Consider the following 21,913-nt stretch of genomic DNA (forward strand, 5'->3'; position numbering starts at 1 on the left):
CAGGAGGTGGCAACCATAATAAGTCTGGGAGGAATACAGAATAGGAATAAGTGTTCTCTAGGGCAACCCACGGCTTAGGATCATTGATATCAAACCAGTCTGCCTTACTTCTGGCTGTCCTACCTCTTTGACCACTTCTCTGTCTTCACGCATGGAATCCAAAATAAAGCCACATTTTTCTAGAGTTGCTTGCATAAACCCCCAATGGAGTCTATCAAATCACCCTTCGTGTGTTATCCGGAGCCTGCCTGTTTAATACAAATCCAACCTGATCTCTTTTAATAAGTGATGGGAGAAGGGGACATATACGGTTTGCAACTAATTTAGTATATGGCTTCAAATCTGAATTAAGAAGGGCAATGGGTCTAAAATTTGCAGCCAAAGATTGGGATTTAACTGGTTTGGGAATAGTGAAGTAGACTTTATTAAATACAAAAGACCTGAAAATATATACAGTAGCTCTCTGTATATAAATGTATTTGAAGAATGGTCTCAACTGTTTCAGCTTCACAGCATATTGCCATAAATGTTGCCCTTCAGAATGTAAAATTGTGTCCTCCTCTGTGGTCCGCACCCTGCCCGAGAGAACCCTAGTCTGAACAATATGTTAAATGTTCAACTTGACTCCAGTGTCCAATACGGACACAGTTCTAGGGAAAGCTAGAGGTGATTTTAATGGTCTGGACGTGATGGGCTCAAATTTTAGTGTCTGGCAGGAACATCCTTCAGACTGCTGGTAAAGGGCTTGGAGGTATTTTGTGTTCTCAGAAAATGTAGGGGAGATAAACATTTTTAACTGGTAATATAATTTGACCAAGCTTAAATACAGAAGTCTAGACACATCATTTCAGACTGTTCTGTTCTGGAAGAATTTCACGGTGCGAAACCTTCGTATTCTGTTCCTCCTGTGCTCCCTGTCATATGCAAAGCTGCCGCTGTATTCCCTTTATATGACATTAGCCTGACTATATGCCTTTGTTGTAATAAAAGACGGACGCAGGAGAGGAGTTTCCAAAAAATGTGTGTTTAAGGTGTGAGTGCATCAATACTGAGTGGGATTCGTCCTCTAAATATATGCATGAAAACTAAGGGGAGTATGTATCAAAGCTTGGAGAGAGATAATGTACTGAAATCTGCTCCTGGGGGGGAGGGGGACAGCCACTCACAGGACAAAAAGCTAATTAATCTTTTTCAAATTAGCGGAGATCTAAAATCCATAGGATCCACATTGTGTGCACAAAAAAGGGGATACGGCCACTAGGTCGACACAAACATTAGGTTGACATAAGTTTTTCATGTTTTTTTTTTGCCAACAGGCGGGTTTTCATACCATAACATCCACTACGGTGTGGTGGGAGAATATAATAGCCATGCTTGAGTAATGGCGAGTGGATGCAGCAAATTTAGACAGTGTCCATGTCAACTATGCCCACATATGGGACAAAAAATTGCGAAAAACCTTTGTTGACTTTTTGACCTTCCCATTGTCGACCTTCACTCATCGACCTAATGTATGTTGACCTTCAAACAGTCGACCCTGTGACCCATACCCAAAAAAAGGGGTTGGGGTCCAGTGTTTAATGTAGTTTTTATAGTTTAAAAATAATCTCTGTTGGGATGCAGATTTTGTTTTAGTGTGAAAACTGTACACGTAGAGCGGGATGTTGTAACATCGGCAGCCCCCCTTCGCCAGGCATCGCATTATTAATAACAGCATATGCTGTAAAACAAGGGACAGCTCTTGCGATAAGAGCTGTCACTTGCGATGCGGTGCCGGCACTGGACTTCCGGGTCTGTGACCCGGGAGTCCATCTGCGCATGCGCAGAGTGACGCGCCGGCCGCAGGGCATGCTGGGAGGGATCCGTGACGGATCCCTCAAACAGCGCTACGGTAAGAAGCCCATAGGCTTCTGCAGGGAATCGCCAGCTTTTGCTGGCGATTCCCTCCGCAGCGGTGTCACTGCGAAGGCACATTACAGCATACAGAAATGCGGTAAAACCCCCGTTAACTGATTTTTTACCGCATTTCTGTGAAAGAGAATCGCCCCCGTAGTGCCTGTTTTTTTATTTTTTATTATTATTAAAAGAAAGGTAGTTTAACCACTTCAGTAGTGTGCCCGGAAAAATTCTGGGCATAACATCTGAGGTAGTTATGCGCCAGTGGTGCCTCCAGCTGTGCACCACTGGCACACCACCTCTAGCGGCCCCCTCCCATTGCTCCCCCCTGACCTCCGCGCTCTGGAGATCCTACGCCGGAGCTCCCTTGCCCCTGCTCCCGCCGCCATTCGCACTGCCTCAGTGACCAGGTGGCAGGCCCTGCTCGGGTGGGCTTGGGAGTCCAGGCGCCCGAGTCGCCCAGGACTACCCCAAACCTGGCCTGCCACCTGGTCACTGATGTAGTGCGAATGGCGGCGGGGAGCTCCAGCGTAAGAATGCAGGAGGGCTGAGGTCAGGAATGGGGTGGGGGGTGACAGGAGTGGGGAGTCAGGACTTGCTGCTGCCCTTGAGTAGTGAGCATTTTTTTTGCTTAATAGCCTTTTGTGTAAGTTATATCGAACATGGTATACTGAGTTTTTGCAGTGTTTGCATATGTTGTTTAAATGTATTTAACTTAGGATGACATAGACAGCAAGCTTGTGGGGTAGGGTTGATTTTATATGTCTTATCACAGTTGCTACCTCAACAGTTTGGTAACTGTTATTGGCTGGTGGAAATATTGGTACTTATGTATTATCTGGACTCCCATGTTAAATGCACCCCATTTTTTCATACCCCTACTATCCAACTACGCATGGAGTTGATTGTATATAGTGTGGCGAGCGCAGCGAGCCACCGTGCCTGAAGCGTGGCGAGTGCACGCGGTCTCATAAGAAAAACGGGAGTCCAGATATTACATAAGTACCGAAATATTTTTAATTCTGTTTTGGAAATAACAAGTTTGAGGTGGAGAGATGACATCCAAGGTAAAATGGCAAAAAGTTATTCAGTGATGTGGACCAATACAGATGGTGACACATCTGGGAGGAGGGGTAGATTCCATTGTAATCCTCATAGGGATAATGCGGAAATCGGAAAGAGCTCATTAGTTTACCAAGAGATGTGTGATAGATTGAGAAAAGCACAGAGGACATAAGACTTGCGGTACTCCAACTTACAGAAATAGAAAAGAGAAGGTGTTTTCAGAGAAGTGTACACTGAAAGAGAAATTGGGTAGCAAGAGAACCGGGGCTTTGTCCTGAACACCTAGGTCCTTATTCTGGTTCACTCCTTCTTGCAAATTCCTTCTTAGATGGACAAAACCATGCGCACTGCAGGTGGGATAGATGTAACTTTGGGTGGGGTTTTACATCAAAGTGAGATCTATATTGCAGTGTAAAAATAAAGCAGTCAGTATTTACCCTGTACAGAAACAAAATAACTCACCCAAATCTAATTCTCTCTGCACATTTTACATCTGCCACCCTGCAGTGCACACGGTTTTTCCATCTAAAAATAAATGAGCTTACAATCTATATTCCCTACCACATGTACACACACACATTCATTCCTGGGCTAATTTAGTTTGGAGCCAAATAACCTACAGATGGAGTGCCTGTCATGCTTGCAGGGGCTGGCAATAGAACCGCCAGGCCCCGCCAGCCGTCAGAAGGGGGCGCATGAGAAGGAGCTTCCCCTGGTTTTCTGCCACCGGTCCCTGACACTTGACCCCACCTCCCCGCACCCCCCCCCTTAACCCTGCTTAGTCTTCCTAAAGCGGAGACGGGCAGGGTCCCACCGACTGGCTAGGACATTGCCATTCTGCCTCCCGCTGGTGGTGATGCTATTTGTGGGTTCCGATGCAGCCACCTGTCTGTTCTAGGACACTGACACTGGGTCACTTCCTCCTTGCTGTCTCAGCAGTACTGCAGCTACTGTAGGTGAGCTACCCAAATTATGACTGGGAGTTACCGGTAGCACGTAAGCTACAGGTTCGAGACCGCTGGTCTAGATAGTCATTAAGTCACATGATAATGGTCAACATTTTTCTTTTACTTTTTGTTTTTGGGTGCCATTTTGTTTAACATTTTGTTTTTGTCCGTTTTAAGAATGCTCTACCTTTATGACCTTGTTGACATTTTGACCCTATTATCCACATCCTATCATGACTCAACCTACACATTCAGACCCCTTATTACAATCTGTCTTTTTTTTTATTTTGGCTTCTCCTACACTGTCCTTATGGATATTGGCTATCTTATTTGACACTTTTATTGGATTCCAGATGAATTCTCAGTGCTTCTGCACACTTCACATGGACTGCGCAACCACATGATGGCTGCAAGTTGATGTTTCAAATTGAATTATTGTCCGATTTAAATGTCTAAAATATATCACTTGCTGCTAATTGCCCCTTTACATTTATTATAAAGAGCTATTGATGCTAGGGATTTCTGAATTGGTGACTGGCAGATGTACTTTGGATTTATTTATTAATCTATATTTAAGGATACAAATATAAGGTTTCCTCCAGACATACGATGAAAAGATTGTGGCAGATCTCTCCAATATCTGCTTCAGTCCAACCTTTTTAGACCACAAATGTAACCAGTTTATTGGGTGATTACTGTATATTATATAAACAAATGGTGTTTATTTTTATGAGAAAACCTTGACATTGCCATTTTTTTTATTACAAAACATTTAAGGAGATTGCTCTGTACAAACATAATCCATACTACTACTATAAAGTAACCTGGTTACCTTTAATTTTGGAGCACATTTGAATACATTCTGTATAGCAGCGGTGGGGAACCTCCGGCCCCCGGAGCCGGTGTTTGTGGCCCACCCGACGGCTGTAGAGCGAGTCAAGTACAGGGGAAATACTGCGAGAGTTACCGACCTCTCGCGAGATTTCAACTTGTATGAGACTCCCTGCACAGCTGCCGGACCACACAGACCGGTGACTTGTAACCTGCGGCTGCCGCCGGAGCGTGGGACTATTTGTAAGTTGTTTTTTTTTTTTTTAAATGGCCCCCGAGGCATTATGCCTCAATGCAAACGGCCCTTGGACCCCAAAAGGTTCCCTTCCCCTGCTGTATAGTAATTCAACCTAATACCAGAAGATGGCTTTAAAAGCACACAGATGACCATATGTTTTAATTAATCTTTTAATTCCTATTTCTAACAATCTGTACATTATGGCCCTTATTCTGGTTGACTAGCTCTTGCGCGAATTCGCAAGGTGGAATGATTTTTTTGCACCTGTGCAGCAGCATTTCTGCGCATGTGTATATGCTGGGTGCATGTGAACTCGGCGAGTGGGCGCTCCCTGCCTTTTGAGTGGGGGGTGGAGAGGGGCGTGGGGTGCCGGGCAGGCTCATTAGCATATGTGTACGCACTGCGTTTCATAGCCGTTCCCATGAAACCGCTGGGCGTACATGTGCTAATGCGTTCGTGGCTCACGTATGGGGGGGGGGGGGGGGGACACAGCTCATATAACCTGATGTCAGCTGCCCGCCCAATTCCCTGGATTTCTACACGCATATATATGAGTGGTTTGGACCACCTGTACATAAGCGTGCGCCTTAAACATCATTGGATGGTCAGCAGCTATCGAAAGTTGGGGGAGGTTCCCACTGGCATGCGAATGGATATTTGTTAAACATCCATTTGCATGCCAGGTGAACAATCCCAGTGTGCGAAGGGGGGGGTGTGTTTGACTCGCAATTCGCGCCCGAGTGAGTCAACCAGAATAAGGGCCGTATATTGTGTACTGCATTTTAATATAATTTTGCTGTATATGAAAGACTAATATATTTGGTACTTGTGTAATAGCACGGCGCCCATTACGTAGTTAGCGTAGCTGCCCTGTCAGAATTAGAGTAGTGTTCGCGCGGCTAGCGTAGTCAGTGTCCCTGTCAGATATGTGTTCCTGAAACACCCCCACTATCCACGCCAGCCCGAAGCGTGGTGAGCGGACGCGTTACGCGCCCCCCCCCCCCCGACCTGTTCATACCCCCACTATCCACGTCGGTGTGGAGTTGATTTTTATAAAGTGTGGCGAGCGCAGTGAGCCATCGTGCCCGAAGCGTGGCGAGCGGAATACATGTAAAGTAATCCGCGTCCCCTCGCGGGGCTTGCTGCGCTCACCACACTTTATAAAATCAAATCCACGCCGACGTGGATAGTGGGGGTATGAACAGGTCGGGGGGATGCGTTATGCGTCCCCTCAAGGGGCTCGCTTCGGGCTGGCGTGGGTAGTGGCTCTCCCTGAAGCGGACACGGCCAGGGTTGCCATACCCTGCCGCTATGATTACTGAGACGCACCTGTGTCTCAGACAGCTGGAGCGCCTCTCCGTCTGCGCCCACATGATCACCTCCCCGTCGGCGCCCGCATGATCCCCTCTCCGCCGGCGTCCACGCCATGGATGCCGGGGACAGCCGGACTGCTGCGGAGTCACTACGTTAAGTACGCTAGGCAGCTGTTGGGCAATGCTGAGCCTACGCTGAAAACGTAGCGTAGCCGGGCGCCGTGCTATTACACATGTACCATATATTTTAACTATAATAAATAAAAGTTAGATTTTATTATTGGTGATCCATTACTTTTGCGAACTTGGGGGGCACATTAGAGAAACAGCTGGTTTCAGAAGAGACCCAACACACCACCTTGTAATGCAAAGCCATAATACACACACGTTAACCCAACTTTCCCAACCTTGCATATTGTAGGTGCGTTTTCAAACAGTAGAGTGTTCTACTTGTATCTCTTATACAAAAATGTTCTCTGCCAACTGGCTGGGCACCTATCCCAACAGCAGCTGGAATAAGGTTGACCCCTTGACAGCACAGCTTTCCTCTTCCAAAATTATTATTTTGAAGGAAAGAACGGTGTCCGTTTCTGCCTGTCTGTTTCCCCACTGCTCTGTATCACACGGGCAGCTTTGTAGATGAGACTAAGATTTTGCATCTGTAAAATGCTGGCTACAATTGTGCATTGTTCTGTGGAATTCATAGCGTCACACAGTCTGACAGTGGAAGCTTGAATCCCAGCAGTGGAAGAATTCTGAAAGTTAAAAGAAAATGGGTGCAGGGCTGTGACTTCTGTCAAACTCTCTGAGGAATGTTTCCAGTCATTATTAAGAAATATTGTGTTTTTTTTTTTTTTTTTTTGTAGTTAAAATAATTTGGAAACTATTTTTATTATAGTTAGACTAATAGGGTGTATACACGGTTAGATTTCCTCTATATTTCTATTTGATTTTGCTTATATAAGCGAAATCGAACAATAATCTAATGTTTTCCATTGAAACAAGTAGAAAAATAGACTCTGTAGGCAAGACTATATAGTACAGATCTGTACTATATAGTCTTAATCGAATGTGTACGCCATGCGATTCGATCCTGATCGAATCAGGATTAAATAGAAAAGGGATCGAACCGTGTGTACACAACCCTTATCTCTAAAATACAGTTTTTATTATTCAGTAAGTGTAGTGATTGTAGTCTATAATAGCATGAAGTTTGTTGCACTGAATGCATTTGGAATACCGTTTAGTGTTCATTCCAGCACCCTCTATCTTTGAAAACCCATGCAGTTCCTCTTCCCTGCCTGGGGTGTCGCTGTCTGCTGTAGTGCTTCTAGCACAGTGTGGTCTGTATATCAGCACTGATATGCAAACCAGACCTGTGCTAGAAACACCACAGCAGACAGCGACACCCCAGGCAGGGAAGAGGAACTGTATGGGTTTTCAAAGATAGCGGGTGCTGTCCTTTTATTAATTTTACCTCTGAAAACCAGACTCCCAATCTGTAATTGTACAGATTATAAGATTCCTAAAGCATAGATTCCTGATTAGAGAACCTTGGGCCAGATGTACTAAGCTTCAAAAGTGATAAAATGGAGAGTGATAACCCACCAGCCAATCAGCTCCTGATTGCAATGATAAAACTGAAAAATGGGTTTGAAAAATGACAGGTAGGAGCTGATTGGTTTGTGGTTTAGTACATCTCGTCTATAGTAGCTTGTACTTTTACACAACAGCTAACAATACGATTTTTTCTAAACATACCAGAACATGTCCTTGACAGAAATTCGACACAAGCTTTAGGTGGACATGGACGACATGAATAAGGTCAACATGAGTTTTTCACAGGTTTTTTTGGTGTCTGACAACATGTTTGGTGTCTGACAACATGGGCATATAAGGGTACCGCACACCATCGCCATGCTCCGGGGCAAGGTGCCTCGCTGCACTCAGCACACTATTATATCCTCACTCTATGCCCACTTGGATAGTAAAGTATGAAGAACGTTTAAAAAAAAAACCGTGAAAAACTCATATTGACCTTATTCAAGTCAACCTTTAACTTGTGTCGGACTTCTGTCAATATCGACCATTCTTAGGTGCCGACCTAGTCACTGTGGAACCAGACATTGTCAACACAGGGACTGCATATTTCTTTTTAAGGGTAGTCCTTAACCACGCAGATAATGGGAAGTTCCTTAAATGTTCTTCCCAAATGGATACCCAAAATTACAGAAATGCTAAATAGTGTGATACTGATTAGACAGATAATGCAATATGCAGTAGCAAATGTTGTAAGCCTCGTCCCACATCCAGTGGTCTCCAGAATATGTAGGCAATTGCACATGTGTATAGGAGAAGGCATCTGCCTCGGTACATTCACAGGCCCAGAATCCTTCTCTGTAGATTATAATACTGAGATGAGGAGAGAAGTATTCTAGTAAAGTTTTGCTCTGTAAGCAGACTTGAGCTGGGTTCACACCTAAATGGCATGGCGATGTGATGTAAGACACTACATGAACCATGTACGACAACCACCCAGTATAGGGTTACTTGCTTCCTGTAACAACACTGCATTGTTTGTGGAATCATCCCATTGGATATGCAGAGCATCCAGTGGTAAGTTGCGACCATACAATTCATCACACCATGAATTGGGTGGATTTGACGGTGTACACTGTACAATGGATTGCAACATTGTCCAGTATAGCGTGTACACAGCTTTTGTAACTCCTTCATCAATGATAGTCATATCATAGAGATACAAAGAAATACTTTTTTATGTGGGTTTTATGAATGTGTTTATTTGTCTTCTTAATGAAAGCGTCTTGTTGGTTTTCAGAGCTGTCTCCTAACCTATGGGATCTAGAGCTGGCTACGGATATTGCTTCCATGTGTCACCAGCCGCCAAGAAATGGATTTGAGGAGATGATACAATGGACAAAAGAGGGGAAGCTGTGGACGTTTCCAATTGATAATGAAGCTGGTGAGTATAAATCCCCATATTCAGTAGTTTTACCCATCTCAGCGACACTATGAAAGAAGTAAAGACCCCCATACACTAGTGCCGTTTGGGCACTTTTCACCTGATTCTGATGCTTCGGGATGAGAAACTGGGTGAAAAGTGTCAAAACGCATGTCTGATTCCGATATGATGCATGGTCCCATGCGAGTCTTATATCACGATGGCTGCCATCAAGATTTGTCAGATCCAGCAGCCCTTACTGGGATCGCAGACGATGCATCGCAAGCAACAGGACTACATATGGTGTATCATATGCGAAGCTTCCTGCGAGTTCAAGGGAAATCCTATCCGACGTCTACCTCCGAGAAGACGCGTAAGTGCTCCTGGGCCTTTAGGGAGGCCTGTCCTTAATAAGTTTGTTCAAGCAAGATAATTAGAGGGCTTTGGGTCTTCGAGAAAGCTCTAATGTGTGAGCATTTGTATTTATTGCTAAGATCAACAATCCCTGAGGAAAAAGTTTGTTGGCTCCAGAAATGGCCGCTGCAGGGCAGTCAGCGAGGACCCTCGGTACCTCACAGAGATGGGCTCTTACATTCATCCAAAATAATCGCATTCAGCAGCGCGATCCTGGGTTATATCATGCCCAGAACACATTGAAAATGCTATCATTGTTAAATGGGCCTCAAGAGCTTTAATTTGGCAAATGGTGCGCCCTGCACAGACAGTGGCATCATAGAAATAACTCATTTAGAACAAACATCATTTTACTTTTTTGATGATGATATTAATATGGTGGTCGTCTAGGTTTTCTGAGCAAAGCAACAATGCGGTGAGGAATCAGCGCTGGTATCCATTATGAGTAGATGTATGGAGACAGACGATAGGATTATGTAACTAAAGATTGAATTGTGCAAAGTGTCAGTGTAAGGAGAGAATGGAGTGGATTAGGTGAATAAATGCGTGTGAAAAAATGATTCATATTGTGGGCCTTATTCTAGCTCACTCTTTCTGACAAAATCCTTCTTAGATGGACATAACCATGTGCACTGCAGGGGGGCAGATGTAAAATGTGCAGAAAGAATTAGATTTGGGTGAGTTATTTTGTTTCTGTGCAGGGTAACTACTGGCTGCTTTATTTTTACACTGCAATATAGATCTCACTTTGAAGTAAAACCCCACCCAAATCTAATTCTCGCTGCACATGTTACATCTGCCCCACATCTTATTTTGTCAGAAAGAGTGAAGTAGAATAAGGCCCTGTATGAGGATGTGACCAGTGTATGAGGTTATGAGTCATATCATTAGACGGCAGTTACAGATTTGGGGAAACTTTTGCGCAGGAGGTTGGCAGGTGGTAGATGCGATTGTGGTTTATGAAAAGAAAAGGACGTTTCAATACAATGTAATACAGTATTTAGAACAAGTGATCTATATTAACTGCAAAATTATGTAACTGAAACCTACTACTGATAATTTTATTTATATAGTGCCTTTTCTCCAATAGAAATAAATATATATATATATATATATATATATATATATATATATATATATATATCCAAGGAGATAAAGAGCGCACTCACCAGACTTGAATTAAAACTTCAAACTTTTATTTGATCCATTAAAAATTCCACAAGGCAAGGTCGACGTTTCGGGTCATCGCATGACCCTTTTTCAAGACAACAGACGCCTGGATCCCTGAAGCAGTGTGACACTATCCCCTCTCCAACTCATATACCATGGGACACCTCCCCCTAAATTAACATCCACCAATCACAGTTAGAAGTCATAAATCAGACTCACCTGTTGATCTTTATACCAGGTGCATTCATGTTGTTCACAGCCTTGTTACTTGGCGTGCGTTCCATATAATCAGAAGAAGCTGTTATGCTTACTTCCTATCAGCGCATGTAATGCGTGTCACCAAGTTTAATACATGTGATAGGCTTACTATCGCTGACGCGCACAGCGTGCGTCACCGGGTTTTAAGTCACAAATCTCACAGCGTCTACAGCACAGCGGTGATTGGACCATATTAGGTCAAGTGGACATGGTCCGGCCTGTTTGTGTATTCCACAATACTAGGCAACGGCCACTACGTTACTCTTATAGGTCTGTATGTAGACACGTGTGCGCAGCATTAGGACTGCGCTATTGATCACTTGTCATTGGTGTCAGATGATGCATATAGCTATCATCCAATTAGGAGCGCAATATAGCGCTGTCAGGGACATTAGGATTCCAAGGGATATTTGTCAGATTTAGGAGATAGTGTCAACACATTTAGCATTAGTACACATATTTATTAACAATAAAAATTTAGATTAAAAAAGGAGAGGCGGTGTCAAACGGACCATAAGGCGACAGTACAGAAACTGCATGTCGACCAGGCGATCAGTGGACACCATCTCACCTCAGACGCACATCAGTCTATAAATTCATATCTACTGGAACAAATTGTAGCTAGCCCATACAGCCTAGTAGTCCTGTAGACAGAACAGTGGTTATCATAAACAAAGCATTCATAGAGCAAATGTTTAAACATCATAAGAGAATCATTAATAAACTATTCTACAAAGAAATTTCCTGAAAAAATCCCCAGAAAAAATTCCTTATAAAAAGGTTGTTCTTGTAAGAAAAAATTCTTTGAATTGATGAGCACCAGTTTTATGGAAGAGAAAATTTTCAAAAAAGGGGGGACTCCTTTAGGTACATAACTGATAATCAGTTAGATTCAAACCTCATCAATTTTCTCAGAAAACTCAGTCCATAGGTCATATTGATGCACAAAGGTTTTTGTCAGAGAAACATAGCCAAAGAATTCTTCTCATTCAGCCCTCTAGGGGCCACAGTGTCCAGATGATTAATCCAGAAGGCCTCCTTACGCAACAAGGCCAGCCCTCTGTCACCACCTCTGGATGATGGCATTATCCAGTCTATAATCATATAGCGTAAGCAGGACACTTGATGCTTAGCTGCAAGAAAGTGTGCTGCTACAGGTTTGTCTGTCCTGCCTGTCTCTAGCGCCAATTTGATCGAGGACCTGTGTTGGCCCATTCTGATGCGCAGAGAACAAATTGTCTTCCCGACATACATTAAGCCGCATGGGCAAGTCAAGTAATAGACGATATGGTCGAGTTTACAATGTAATTTGTGTCGTAAAAAAATCTTTTTTCCACTGTGTGGATGACAAAAATATGGACCTGTGATAAGGCCCCGACAGGTCATACAGCCAATACATCGAAAGCAGCCCTTTCTCTTGGGTATCCATTGTGTCTCTGTCGACTCTACATGCTTTACTGAAGTACGGTACAACTCATCCTTCAGGTTTCTTCCACGTGTGACGCTAATCAATGGAGGTTTTTTCTGAAGTCGTCTAAAGGCAGGATCTGTGGTGATTAGATGCCAATTCTTCTTTAGCGACCTTTGTGTTGTTGTTAGCTGTGTGTCACAGTGGGTAGTAAGTACCATACGATCTTCTGTCTTGCTTCTTGTGCATGGTGGAATAGCCTGGTGAGTGGCTCTTGCTTTGATTAGACATTTTGTAATGTCTTGTGGCTTGTATCCCCTGGACAAGAATCTTTCAGTGCATTCCTCTAATTGTCTATCGGCTTGTATCGGGTCAGAGTTGTTCCGTAACACCCGTAAGAATTGTGAAACTGGCAGGTTGGATTTTAAATGGCACGGATGATGGCTGCTTGCCCAGAGCAACGTGTTTCTATCTGTTATTTTTCTGAAGAGGGTATACTGCAAACGCCCCCCTGTTCGATAGATTGTTACATCCAGAAAGTCAATCTTTTTGGAGTCAATTGTTGCTGTGAACTTCACCGGCAAAGGCAATGCATTAAGACACATAACCATTTCATTGAAAAGTGCTATACCTCCCCGCCAAATAATGACAATATCATCGATATATTGCTTAAAGTAAATCAAAAAATCACCATATTTTGGAAAGATATAGTTCCGCTCATAGTGGTCCATGTACAAGTTGGCGTAGCTCGGGGCCACATTGGACCCCATAGCCGTGCCAGCCAACTGTACATAGTGTTCTCCTTCATACATGAAGTGATTGTCACCCAACACTAGTTGTAAAAGAGAGACCAAAAATTCAGTGGGCGGACATTTATCAATTCGTTTTTGTAAGGCTTCTCTGATCACCTGGATGCCTTCAATGTGTGGGATGATTGTGTATAATGAACACACATCAAGTGTGCCCAACAAATCATACTCCATCAGAGGACCTAGTTGGTCCAAATCTCTCAAAAGGTGACCAGTGTCCTTCAAATATGTGGGGGGTTTTTGTACCAGGGGTTGGAGATGATGATCGAGAAAACGAGCCAAGGGTTGTAGCTCAGATCCCCTTGCTGATATAATGGGACGACCCGGTGGCTTCACTAGTGTCTTATGTATTTTCGGTAGTGTATACAACACTGGGCACACCGGGTAGTCTACTGTCAAAAAACTTTTCTCATCATCATCCAACCACCCTTGGCTATAGGCCATACTAATCAAAGTGTCAACTTTCTTTTTAGTCGACACCATAGGGTTTGTGTCCACCTTTTTGTAAGTATTCTTGTCTGCCAATTGTCGCATAATCTCTTTATTATACATATTAAAATCTTGCAAAACCACCGCTCCGCCTTTGTCGGCGTTGCGGATCACTAGTTTGCTGTTACTTTTCAGGTTCTTTAAAGCTTGTCTTTCTGCAGGACTTAGGTTATCAAATTGTATTTTTGCTGTTTGGGATTGGATTCTACTTTCATATTCCACTACCCTTAGGAAAGTTTTCAAACTAGGGTTCGTGGATGTGGGGTCGAAAGTGCTAGGTTGTTTAAATGGTCTGGCAGTACCACACTGAGTCACAGGTGTGGATTTATTATCAAAGAACTCACGCAACCTTAGTTTGCATCCATTCTTATAATGGTCAACTGACCATCTAAATGGGTCGTGTCTTGTTGTGGGAATGAAGGATAACCCTTTAGTTAGAAGGGATTCCTCCGCTGGGGTTAGTTTATGAGAAGATAAATTAAAAATTAACTCCTGGCATTCCTCTTGCCTAAAAAAGCAGACGTCGAGGATGAGGATGGGCCTGTTGGAGGTAGGGTATCTTATACCCTACCTCCAACAGGCCCATCCTCATCCTCGACGTCTGCTTTTTTAGGCCAAAATTTGGGCCTTTATCGGGAAGGCACAAGGCCAAGAGGCGTCGGCAAACCAGGCGGGGGGGCTGGAAGAGGAAGAGGTCGTAGAATAGTTTATTAATGATTCTCTTATGATGTTTAAACATTTGCTCTATGAATGCTTTGTTTATGATAACCACTGTTCTGTCTACAGGACTACTAGGCTGTATGGGCTAGCTACAATTTGTTCCAGTAGATATGAATTTATAGACTGATGTGCGTCTGAGGTGAGATGGTGTCCACTGATCGCCTGGTCGACATGCAGTTTCTGTACTGTCGCCTTATGGTCCGTTTGACACCGCCTCTCCTTTTTTAATCTAAATTTTTATTGTTAATAAATATGTGTACTAATGCTAAATGTGTTGACACTATCTCCTAAATCTGACAAATATCCCTTGGAATCCTAATGTCCCTGACAGCGCTATATTGCGCTCCTAATTGGATGATAGCTATATGCATCATCTGACACCAATGACAAGTGACCAATAGCGCAGTCCTAATGCTGCGCACACGTGACTACATACAGACCTATAAGAGTAACGTAGTGGCCGTTGCCTAGTATTGTGGAATACACAAACAGGCCGGACCATGTCCACGTGACCTAATATGGTCCAATCACCGCTGTGCTGTAGACGCTGTGAGATTTGGGACTTAAAACCCGGTGACGCACGCTGTGCGCGTCAGCGATAGTAAGCCTATCACATGTATTAAACTTGGTGACACGCATTACATGCGCTGATAGGAAGTAAGCATAACAGCTTCTTCTGATTATATGGAACGCACGCCAAGTAACAAGGCTGTGAACAACATGAATGCACCTGGTATAAAGATCAACAGGTGAGTCTGATTTATGACTTCTAACTGTGATTGGTGGATGTTAACTTAGGGGGAGGTGTCCCATGGTATATGAGTTGGAGAGGGGATAGTGTCTGTCACACTGCTTCAGGGATCCAGGCGTCTGTTGTCTTGAAAAAGGGTCATGCGATGACCCGAAACGTCGACCTTGCCTTGTGGAATTTTTAATGGATCAAATAAAAGTTTGAAGTTTTAATTCAAGTCTGGTGAGTGCGCTCTTTATCTCCTTGGATATATATGGCCTCTTTGGATTGTGGTCTGAGTTACATGGACACCCCAGCAGTTGTTTGAAGATTTTTGGGAGTGCTGTTTTTTCCTCTACAGCTATATATATATATATATATATATATATATATATATATATATATATATATATATATATATATATATATATATATATATATATATATATATATATATATATATATATATATATTTTTTTTTTTTTTTTTTATTAAGATATATTGAATAAAATGTATGTTAGGATAAATAAAAAAAAGTATAACATTTGCACAAAGAGCAACAACATGTTCTAAAAGTATAATGTATATATATTTTTACAGTCCCAGATATAATTACATTTGTTCTTATTTAGTAATACATATTTCGCTTTCACGAATACTTGTCTCTTCTTTTTTTTCTACAAAGTATTTATAACTTCATTGACATTCAGCTGTTCCTTACATCATAATTATAGATGTTGAATCCTACTAGGCAGCATTGTTATTAAGCAGTGAATCTACTAATTCCCTTAATGAGTTAAATGAAATGTTTATAGTGATCTTATAAGGAATGAGCACAGGTGATTACCAAATTGCTCATCCACTCACGTTGCTCATTTCCATAGATGTACAATTGCCTTTAGTAGACACAGATCTGATTGATAGACATCTATACTATTTGATTAATGACAGATCTCACAGTAGGAATTATGATATGAGGTTGTGATAACAGCACAATTTAAACCAAAGGTTCTCAAAGTCGGTCCTCAGGACCCCACACAGTGCATGTTTTGCAGGTCTCCTCACAGAATCAAGTGAAACCATTAGCTCCACCTGTGGATCTTTTTGTAATGTGTTAGTCAGTAATGAATGCACTTGTCGGGTGACCTGGAAAACGGGAACTGTGTGGGGTCCTGAGCACCAAGTTTGATGACCACTGATTTAAATAGTAATCTAGACTGCTACCACTGGAGATGCAGTGGCCATTTCCTCAAAGCTTTATCGATTTGGTATCAGATCCAGGTAATAGTTGTTAGATGCAAGGAATGTGAAAGTCAGGATTAAGCAACAGTAACTTTACATTAAAAAAGTGCAGCTATATGAAATAAAATCATCAATAGAGATATGGGTTACACGTGATGGTAAAATGGCAGTACGTTTGAAAGATGAATGTCAGTAAATAATAAAAACGGGCAGATTGGGAACTGTATGTGGCCCTGGAAAAATGTCTAGAAGTGGCCTTATGTGGGCGGCGCCAAATTAAAAAAGGCGGGATTAATACATAACTACAAGCGTGGAAGTGGTTAGCAGTCTAGTGGCCCCCAGATCTTTAAGCTGTGGTGACAAACCACACACCTCAACATTTCAGACAGATCTGAATGTTCAAATATTCTTTGTAAGGTGCTATGGTTTATGCGTGCTTGATATATAAATAACTTATAATAAATCATTTCAGATAATATCCCCTCCACTATCAATGACTACATATGCCAAACCTCCATCAGGCAGACAAACAACTCAATACCATAATATCCACACCCTACCCCCAGTGGAGCCCTGCAAGACCCCAGCAATTGTTATACACCCGGATAGCACCTGCTCCTGTCCCTTTCACAATGGACATAGATAGGCACCTGCCTTAGATGAGTTTTTGGCAGCATCAGGAACTCTGCACAAAAGCAAAGGATGTTTATGTGGGAAACAGGGGGGGGGGGGGGGCGCTCTTCCCTGTAAGGTCTATGGCCAATTCGCCCCTGAATATAAGTAAATAGATGGGTAGGGAACTGGCTGTGTAATAGAGAACAAAGAGTGGTTGTTAACAGCGCTGAATCAAATATGATCCCGGTATTAAGTGGGGTGCCACAGGGTTCGGTCCTTGGGCCCGTCTTGTTTAACATTTTTATGAACGATATTGGGATGGAGTTACTCAGCAATGTATCCATCTTTGCAGACGACACAAAATTGAGCAGAGTTATTAAATCACCCGAGGATGTCGCTGTGCTTCAAAATTCTCTTGACACAGGGGCATGGAAACTAGAGACTCAAAAGTAATTATGCCACTGTACAAAGCTTTGGTTAGACCTCACCTTGAATATGGAGTACAATTCTGGGCCCCACACTATAAAAAGGATATCATAGAATTAGAAAAAATCCAAAGAAGAGCAACAAAACTAATTAGGGGAATGGAGAATTTAAGCTACGAGGAGAGATTGAGAAATTTGGGACTATTTACACTAGAGAAGAGACGTTTAAGGGGGGACATGCTCAACATGTACAAATATATCAGGGGCCAATATAAGGAACTGTCAAACACCCTTTTTACTGCTAGAAAGGAATCTAGGGCACGAGTTTAGATTAGAAGAAAAAAGATTTCATTCAGCTAGTAGAAAGAATTTCTTTACGGTCAGAACAGTCAAACTCTGGAACTCTCTTCCCAGAGAGGTGGTAACGGCTGGCTCATTAAATGCGTTCAAGGCAAAGTTGGACAAACATTTACTGGTTCCCTTAAAAAAACTTATTTTCGGTCAGAGCAGTCAAACTTTGGAACGATCTCCCTGGGGAGGTGGTTTCAGCAGAGACAATATAATACGTTCAAATTAAGGTTGGCTGAACATTTATTGGTTAATAACATCCATGGGTACAATTAATAATCATAATTTGTCTTTAACAACATACTATACAGCAAGGGATAAGCTATTAAAACCTAGGTTGAACTTGATGGACGCAATTCTTTTTTTCAACCTTACCTACTATGTAACTATGAATGTAACTATGTAAATGATTGTAATGCAAATAGACCGATGATTTTGCCCAAAGTTATCCCTACATTTCCCTACATCCTCCATAAAATAACTGCATTCATTTTGATAAAACAGATCTTTTGGGCTAATTAAGTTTATTTCCCTTGATTCCAATCATTTTGATAAATCCGTTTGTGCGGCTGTTTTTCCCAAATATCAGGACAGAGGTTCCCTGATCAGTTGAGTTCTAGTGTGCAGAACTTGGTCTCTATACATTCCCAGGGTATTGCTCCAGAATATTGTCGCACACGCCATTATTCTGCCATGTAAGACTGTTCGTAAAGAAAAAGATAAATGAGACTAGAAAATTATAGAGAACTCCACAATCATCTGGAATGTGTGTGCGCGCGTTTGTGGCTGTTTATTACATCCATTCTCTTATAGCAGCAGGGATCATTCAGGGTATAAAGCTTGTGCTAGGTCAGTGGTCCACATCCAATTACCAACATGTCAGAAGGCTCATTTGCAGGCTGTGCCAATTGGTTCTCAAGGACTCGGAGAAAGGCAGAGCCTGGGGAGTTTCTTGGTGGGAGACATCACAGCAAACAAGAGAGGATAATATGACGTAAAACTTCCTGGCAAGGGACAATAATACAATAAATTAAAGTAACAAGAATCGTTTGTAGAAGGAAAATCTTTCAGAGCCCGTAAACATGGTTTTACGTTGATTGGGAACACTAAAAAGAAAATCTGTCCACTATTGAAGTTTTATATTATTCTATGTTCTAATAATCACATCAGTTATGCACACAGCATAAGGCACAAAGGCAAGAAAAGCTTGTGTTTGCTGCATTTAAGATTTTTTGTGCTAAAGAATTGCGAGAGTGCGTAAAGATGATTTTTAGTGGATAATGCATTTCCTGCTGCTCTTGAGGCTTAGGTGGTTATTGCTCTGGAATATAACTGCAGGTCATTTTACATTTGTGTATATTTTGTAAAGATTGGTGGTGTAAAACAGTTGTGTGTCATGACCGCTAAACTTCCACCTTAGGTCTTATGCCCCAGATGTGATGTCAAGTGTGCTTTTTTGAGACCCTGTTATATACAGGTACAGTCGTACTTGGCCACTTTTTAATCCAGATTTACAGACTGTCCATGTTGCTGTAATTAAGCCCATACACCAATACATACAGTAATGGATTTATTTAGGCAAGTGGTCAGGGTAGATTCTGGAAAAAGCACATTTAAGTCAAAAATCATAATGAATTCAGAATGAAGGGTAGCCACTGAAGAGAGAAACTTGCTTTTAGAAAAAATAAATAAATGTATGTATATGTGTGTGTGTGTGTGTACAAGATGTAGGTTGGAGGGCACTGAGAGTCCAAATTGTGGACTCCGTGTATTCTTCTTTATTTGGACTCGGAGTACCCTCCACCTACAACTCGTATATCTACCTCTTTGGACGAGCACCGGGGCAATGCTGAACCCTCTACAAACTGTGAGTGGTGGACACCCTCTGTAAAATGACAGAAGCTGATTGGTTGATCCTCTCCATAGTTTCATAACTCTCCTTATGAAATATTGGGTGCTCTGGACAGAATACATATCTCTGTGGTGGGGACTCCTAAACCTTACCCTTCCCGCTAGTGCCTAATCCTAACCCTCCCCACTAGTGCCTAAACCATTACCCCCCCTGCTGCCTGAATGTGACCCCCCCAACCCAAGTGCCTAACCCTCCCCGCAGCCGAACCGTAAGTCTCCCCACTAGTGCCTGAACGTAACCCCCTCTCCTTCTGGTCGTACGATAGCAGTGCCAACTGTCAGTATTCTGTCATTGGCATCCTGATCTGTTTGAGGTTTCTTCAACTGTGTGCTGACTGTAGCCAAAATGCCATCGTCGGTATACTGAGTGCCCACATCCTGACTGCCGGTATGCTGACCTTATCCCATCCTGGACAGCATATTGGAACCTAGACATAGTAGGAATAACCAATGACCTAACTAAGAGGTCTACTTTCAAGAGAGGGGTCTGGTAAGACCCAAACCATCTCTACTTGTAGTTTATTAGAATGTGTTTATGTGCCCAAAAATAGATTCAGGGCTCAATGTATTATCTTGTTTGAAGCCGGAGGATTCTTGCAGGGCATTACGTTTAGGCCTTGATTTTTATTATATTGCCTTTGATATTGCACATCATATCGGGCCGATATATCGTTTGCAAGGTGGAAAATCGCATGTGTTTTCCATCCGATCTGATGAGCGGTCCCATGAGTATCGAATAGGAGCCCCTAGATCGCTCGTGCTGGACCATTGATTTATCAGAATTTCATGGAATCAGATGGAAAATGGAGTGTTTTGTGCATGTGGTATGTCGCAGGAAGTTTGACTGATGTTTCCAGTCCCTTTTGCCCCAAATCCAGCCCATCAGATATATCTTATGGTAAATTGTATACTATAAGATATCTCATGTGATTTATCTTGGTTTGATCAATCGCATGAGATATATATTATGCAAAAAAAAGAAACCAAAGGACAAAATTGGATAGAATCCCCCCCCCGGGAAGGTCCAGGGGGTTGTTCAAGAGAAATTGCATCTGACTTCAGGGTCAGACATATCATTGTAGTGTATGGGGCCCTTAAGAGTCAGAAATGTTAGGGCGGAGCTTCACACTTTAGGGCAAGGCTACAGATGATTGGGGTGTGGCCTAAACTGTCCTGACTTGTAAATTATGGGAAGTATGTCAATGTCCTTTAATATGATTTCTGACCGACATGGACTCCTCTTTTTTTAGTTTTTGACATTTATGATGCTGGTACTTGTAAATGATGGGTGAACGGTGTCTGTACTGTGTTTCAGGTCTTGATGAGGAGCAGAAGGTGGAGTTTCATGAGCACGTCTTCCTTGACAAGTACTTAGAAGACTTTCCAAAGCAAGGGCCAATACGACATTTCATGGAGCTGGTAATTTGTGGCCTGTCTAAAAACCCCTACCTTACTGTCCAACAAAAGAAGGATCACATAGATTGGTACAAGGATTACTTCCACCAAAAAGAGGATCTTCTGAGAGAATGTGAAGTCTACCTCAACTGAGCGGAAAGTAAACACTTAGCACCAAGCTGTTTCCCTTGTCACTCAGAATTTTGTAACTTGCTGAACTTTGACACTTGGAGAAAGTGTTTTACATGTGGATTATGCTGAATGATATGCTAAAATTTTAAATGTACATTGTTTAATAAAGTCCATATTTAAAGATAAAGTCCTTTTTTTAATGTTTTTATATAAACAAGCAGTAACTGGATGAAGGGGAAATCCCAATGTACTGTAGCATCCGGATTTCCCAAGGTATACACGTCTTCATGCTGATAGGTGGGTCCGACTGAAGAAGCACACCTTGATATATTTTTATTTTATTTTTTAAAATACATATGAAAAAAAATATTATGATTTTGGGACCAGTTTAAAAAAAAAATACACTTAGCTGCAACTTGTAATGTTTAAAATACCTGTCCCATCCTAAAACAACCTCAAATACCTGCCACACCTCTTTTACCAGATTATTCTGCACTTGCCAAAATATCGCCCCAAAATGAATGCAATTAACAACTGCTATACAGATGATAGTTGAACATGGTCAAAAGCTAGATATGTAAAGGTTGAAGGTACT

At 42.3% G+C, this 21,913-nt stretch overlaps 1 protein-coding gene across 1 annotated transcript in view; it reads left to right on the plus strand.

Annotated features, from left to right (window-relative positions):
• Positions 1 to 21,499, plus strand: part of MRPS31 (mitochondrial ribosomal protein S31) — a 71,541-nt gene extending 50,042 nt beyond the window's left edge. Inside the window, exons 6-7 of the mRNA XM_083169739.1 lie at positions 9,130 to 9,273; positions 21,107 to 21,499. Of these exons, the coding sequence (XP_083025865.1) occupies positions 9,130 to 9,273; positions 21,107 to 21,339 (377 nt within the window). The 3' untranslated portion in view covers positions 21,340 to 21,499. The remainder of the gene's footprint in view (positions 1 to 9,129; positions 9,274 to 21,106) is intronic.
• Positions 21,500 to 21,913: the final 414 nt, after the last annotated feature.

Source organism: Crinia signifera, chromosome 2 (assembly GCF_055691185.1).
Source record: "Crinia signifera chromosome 2, ASM5569118v1, whole genome shotgun sequence".
Classification (NCBI taxonomy): Eukaryota; Metazoa; Chordata; class Amphibia; order Anura; family Myobatrachidae; genus Crinia; species Crinia signifera.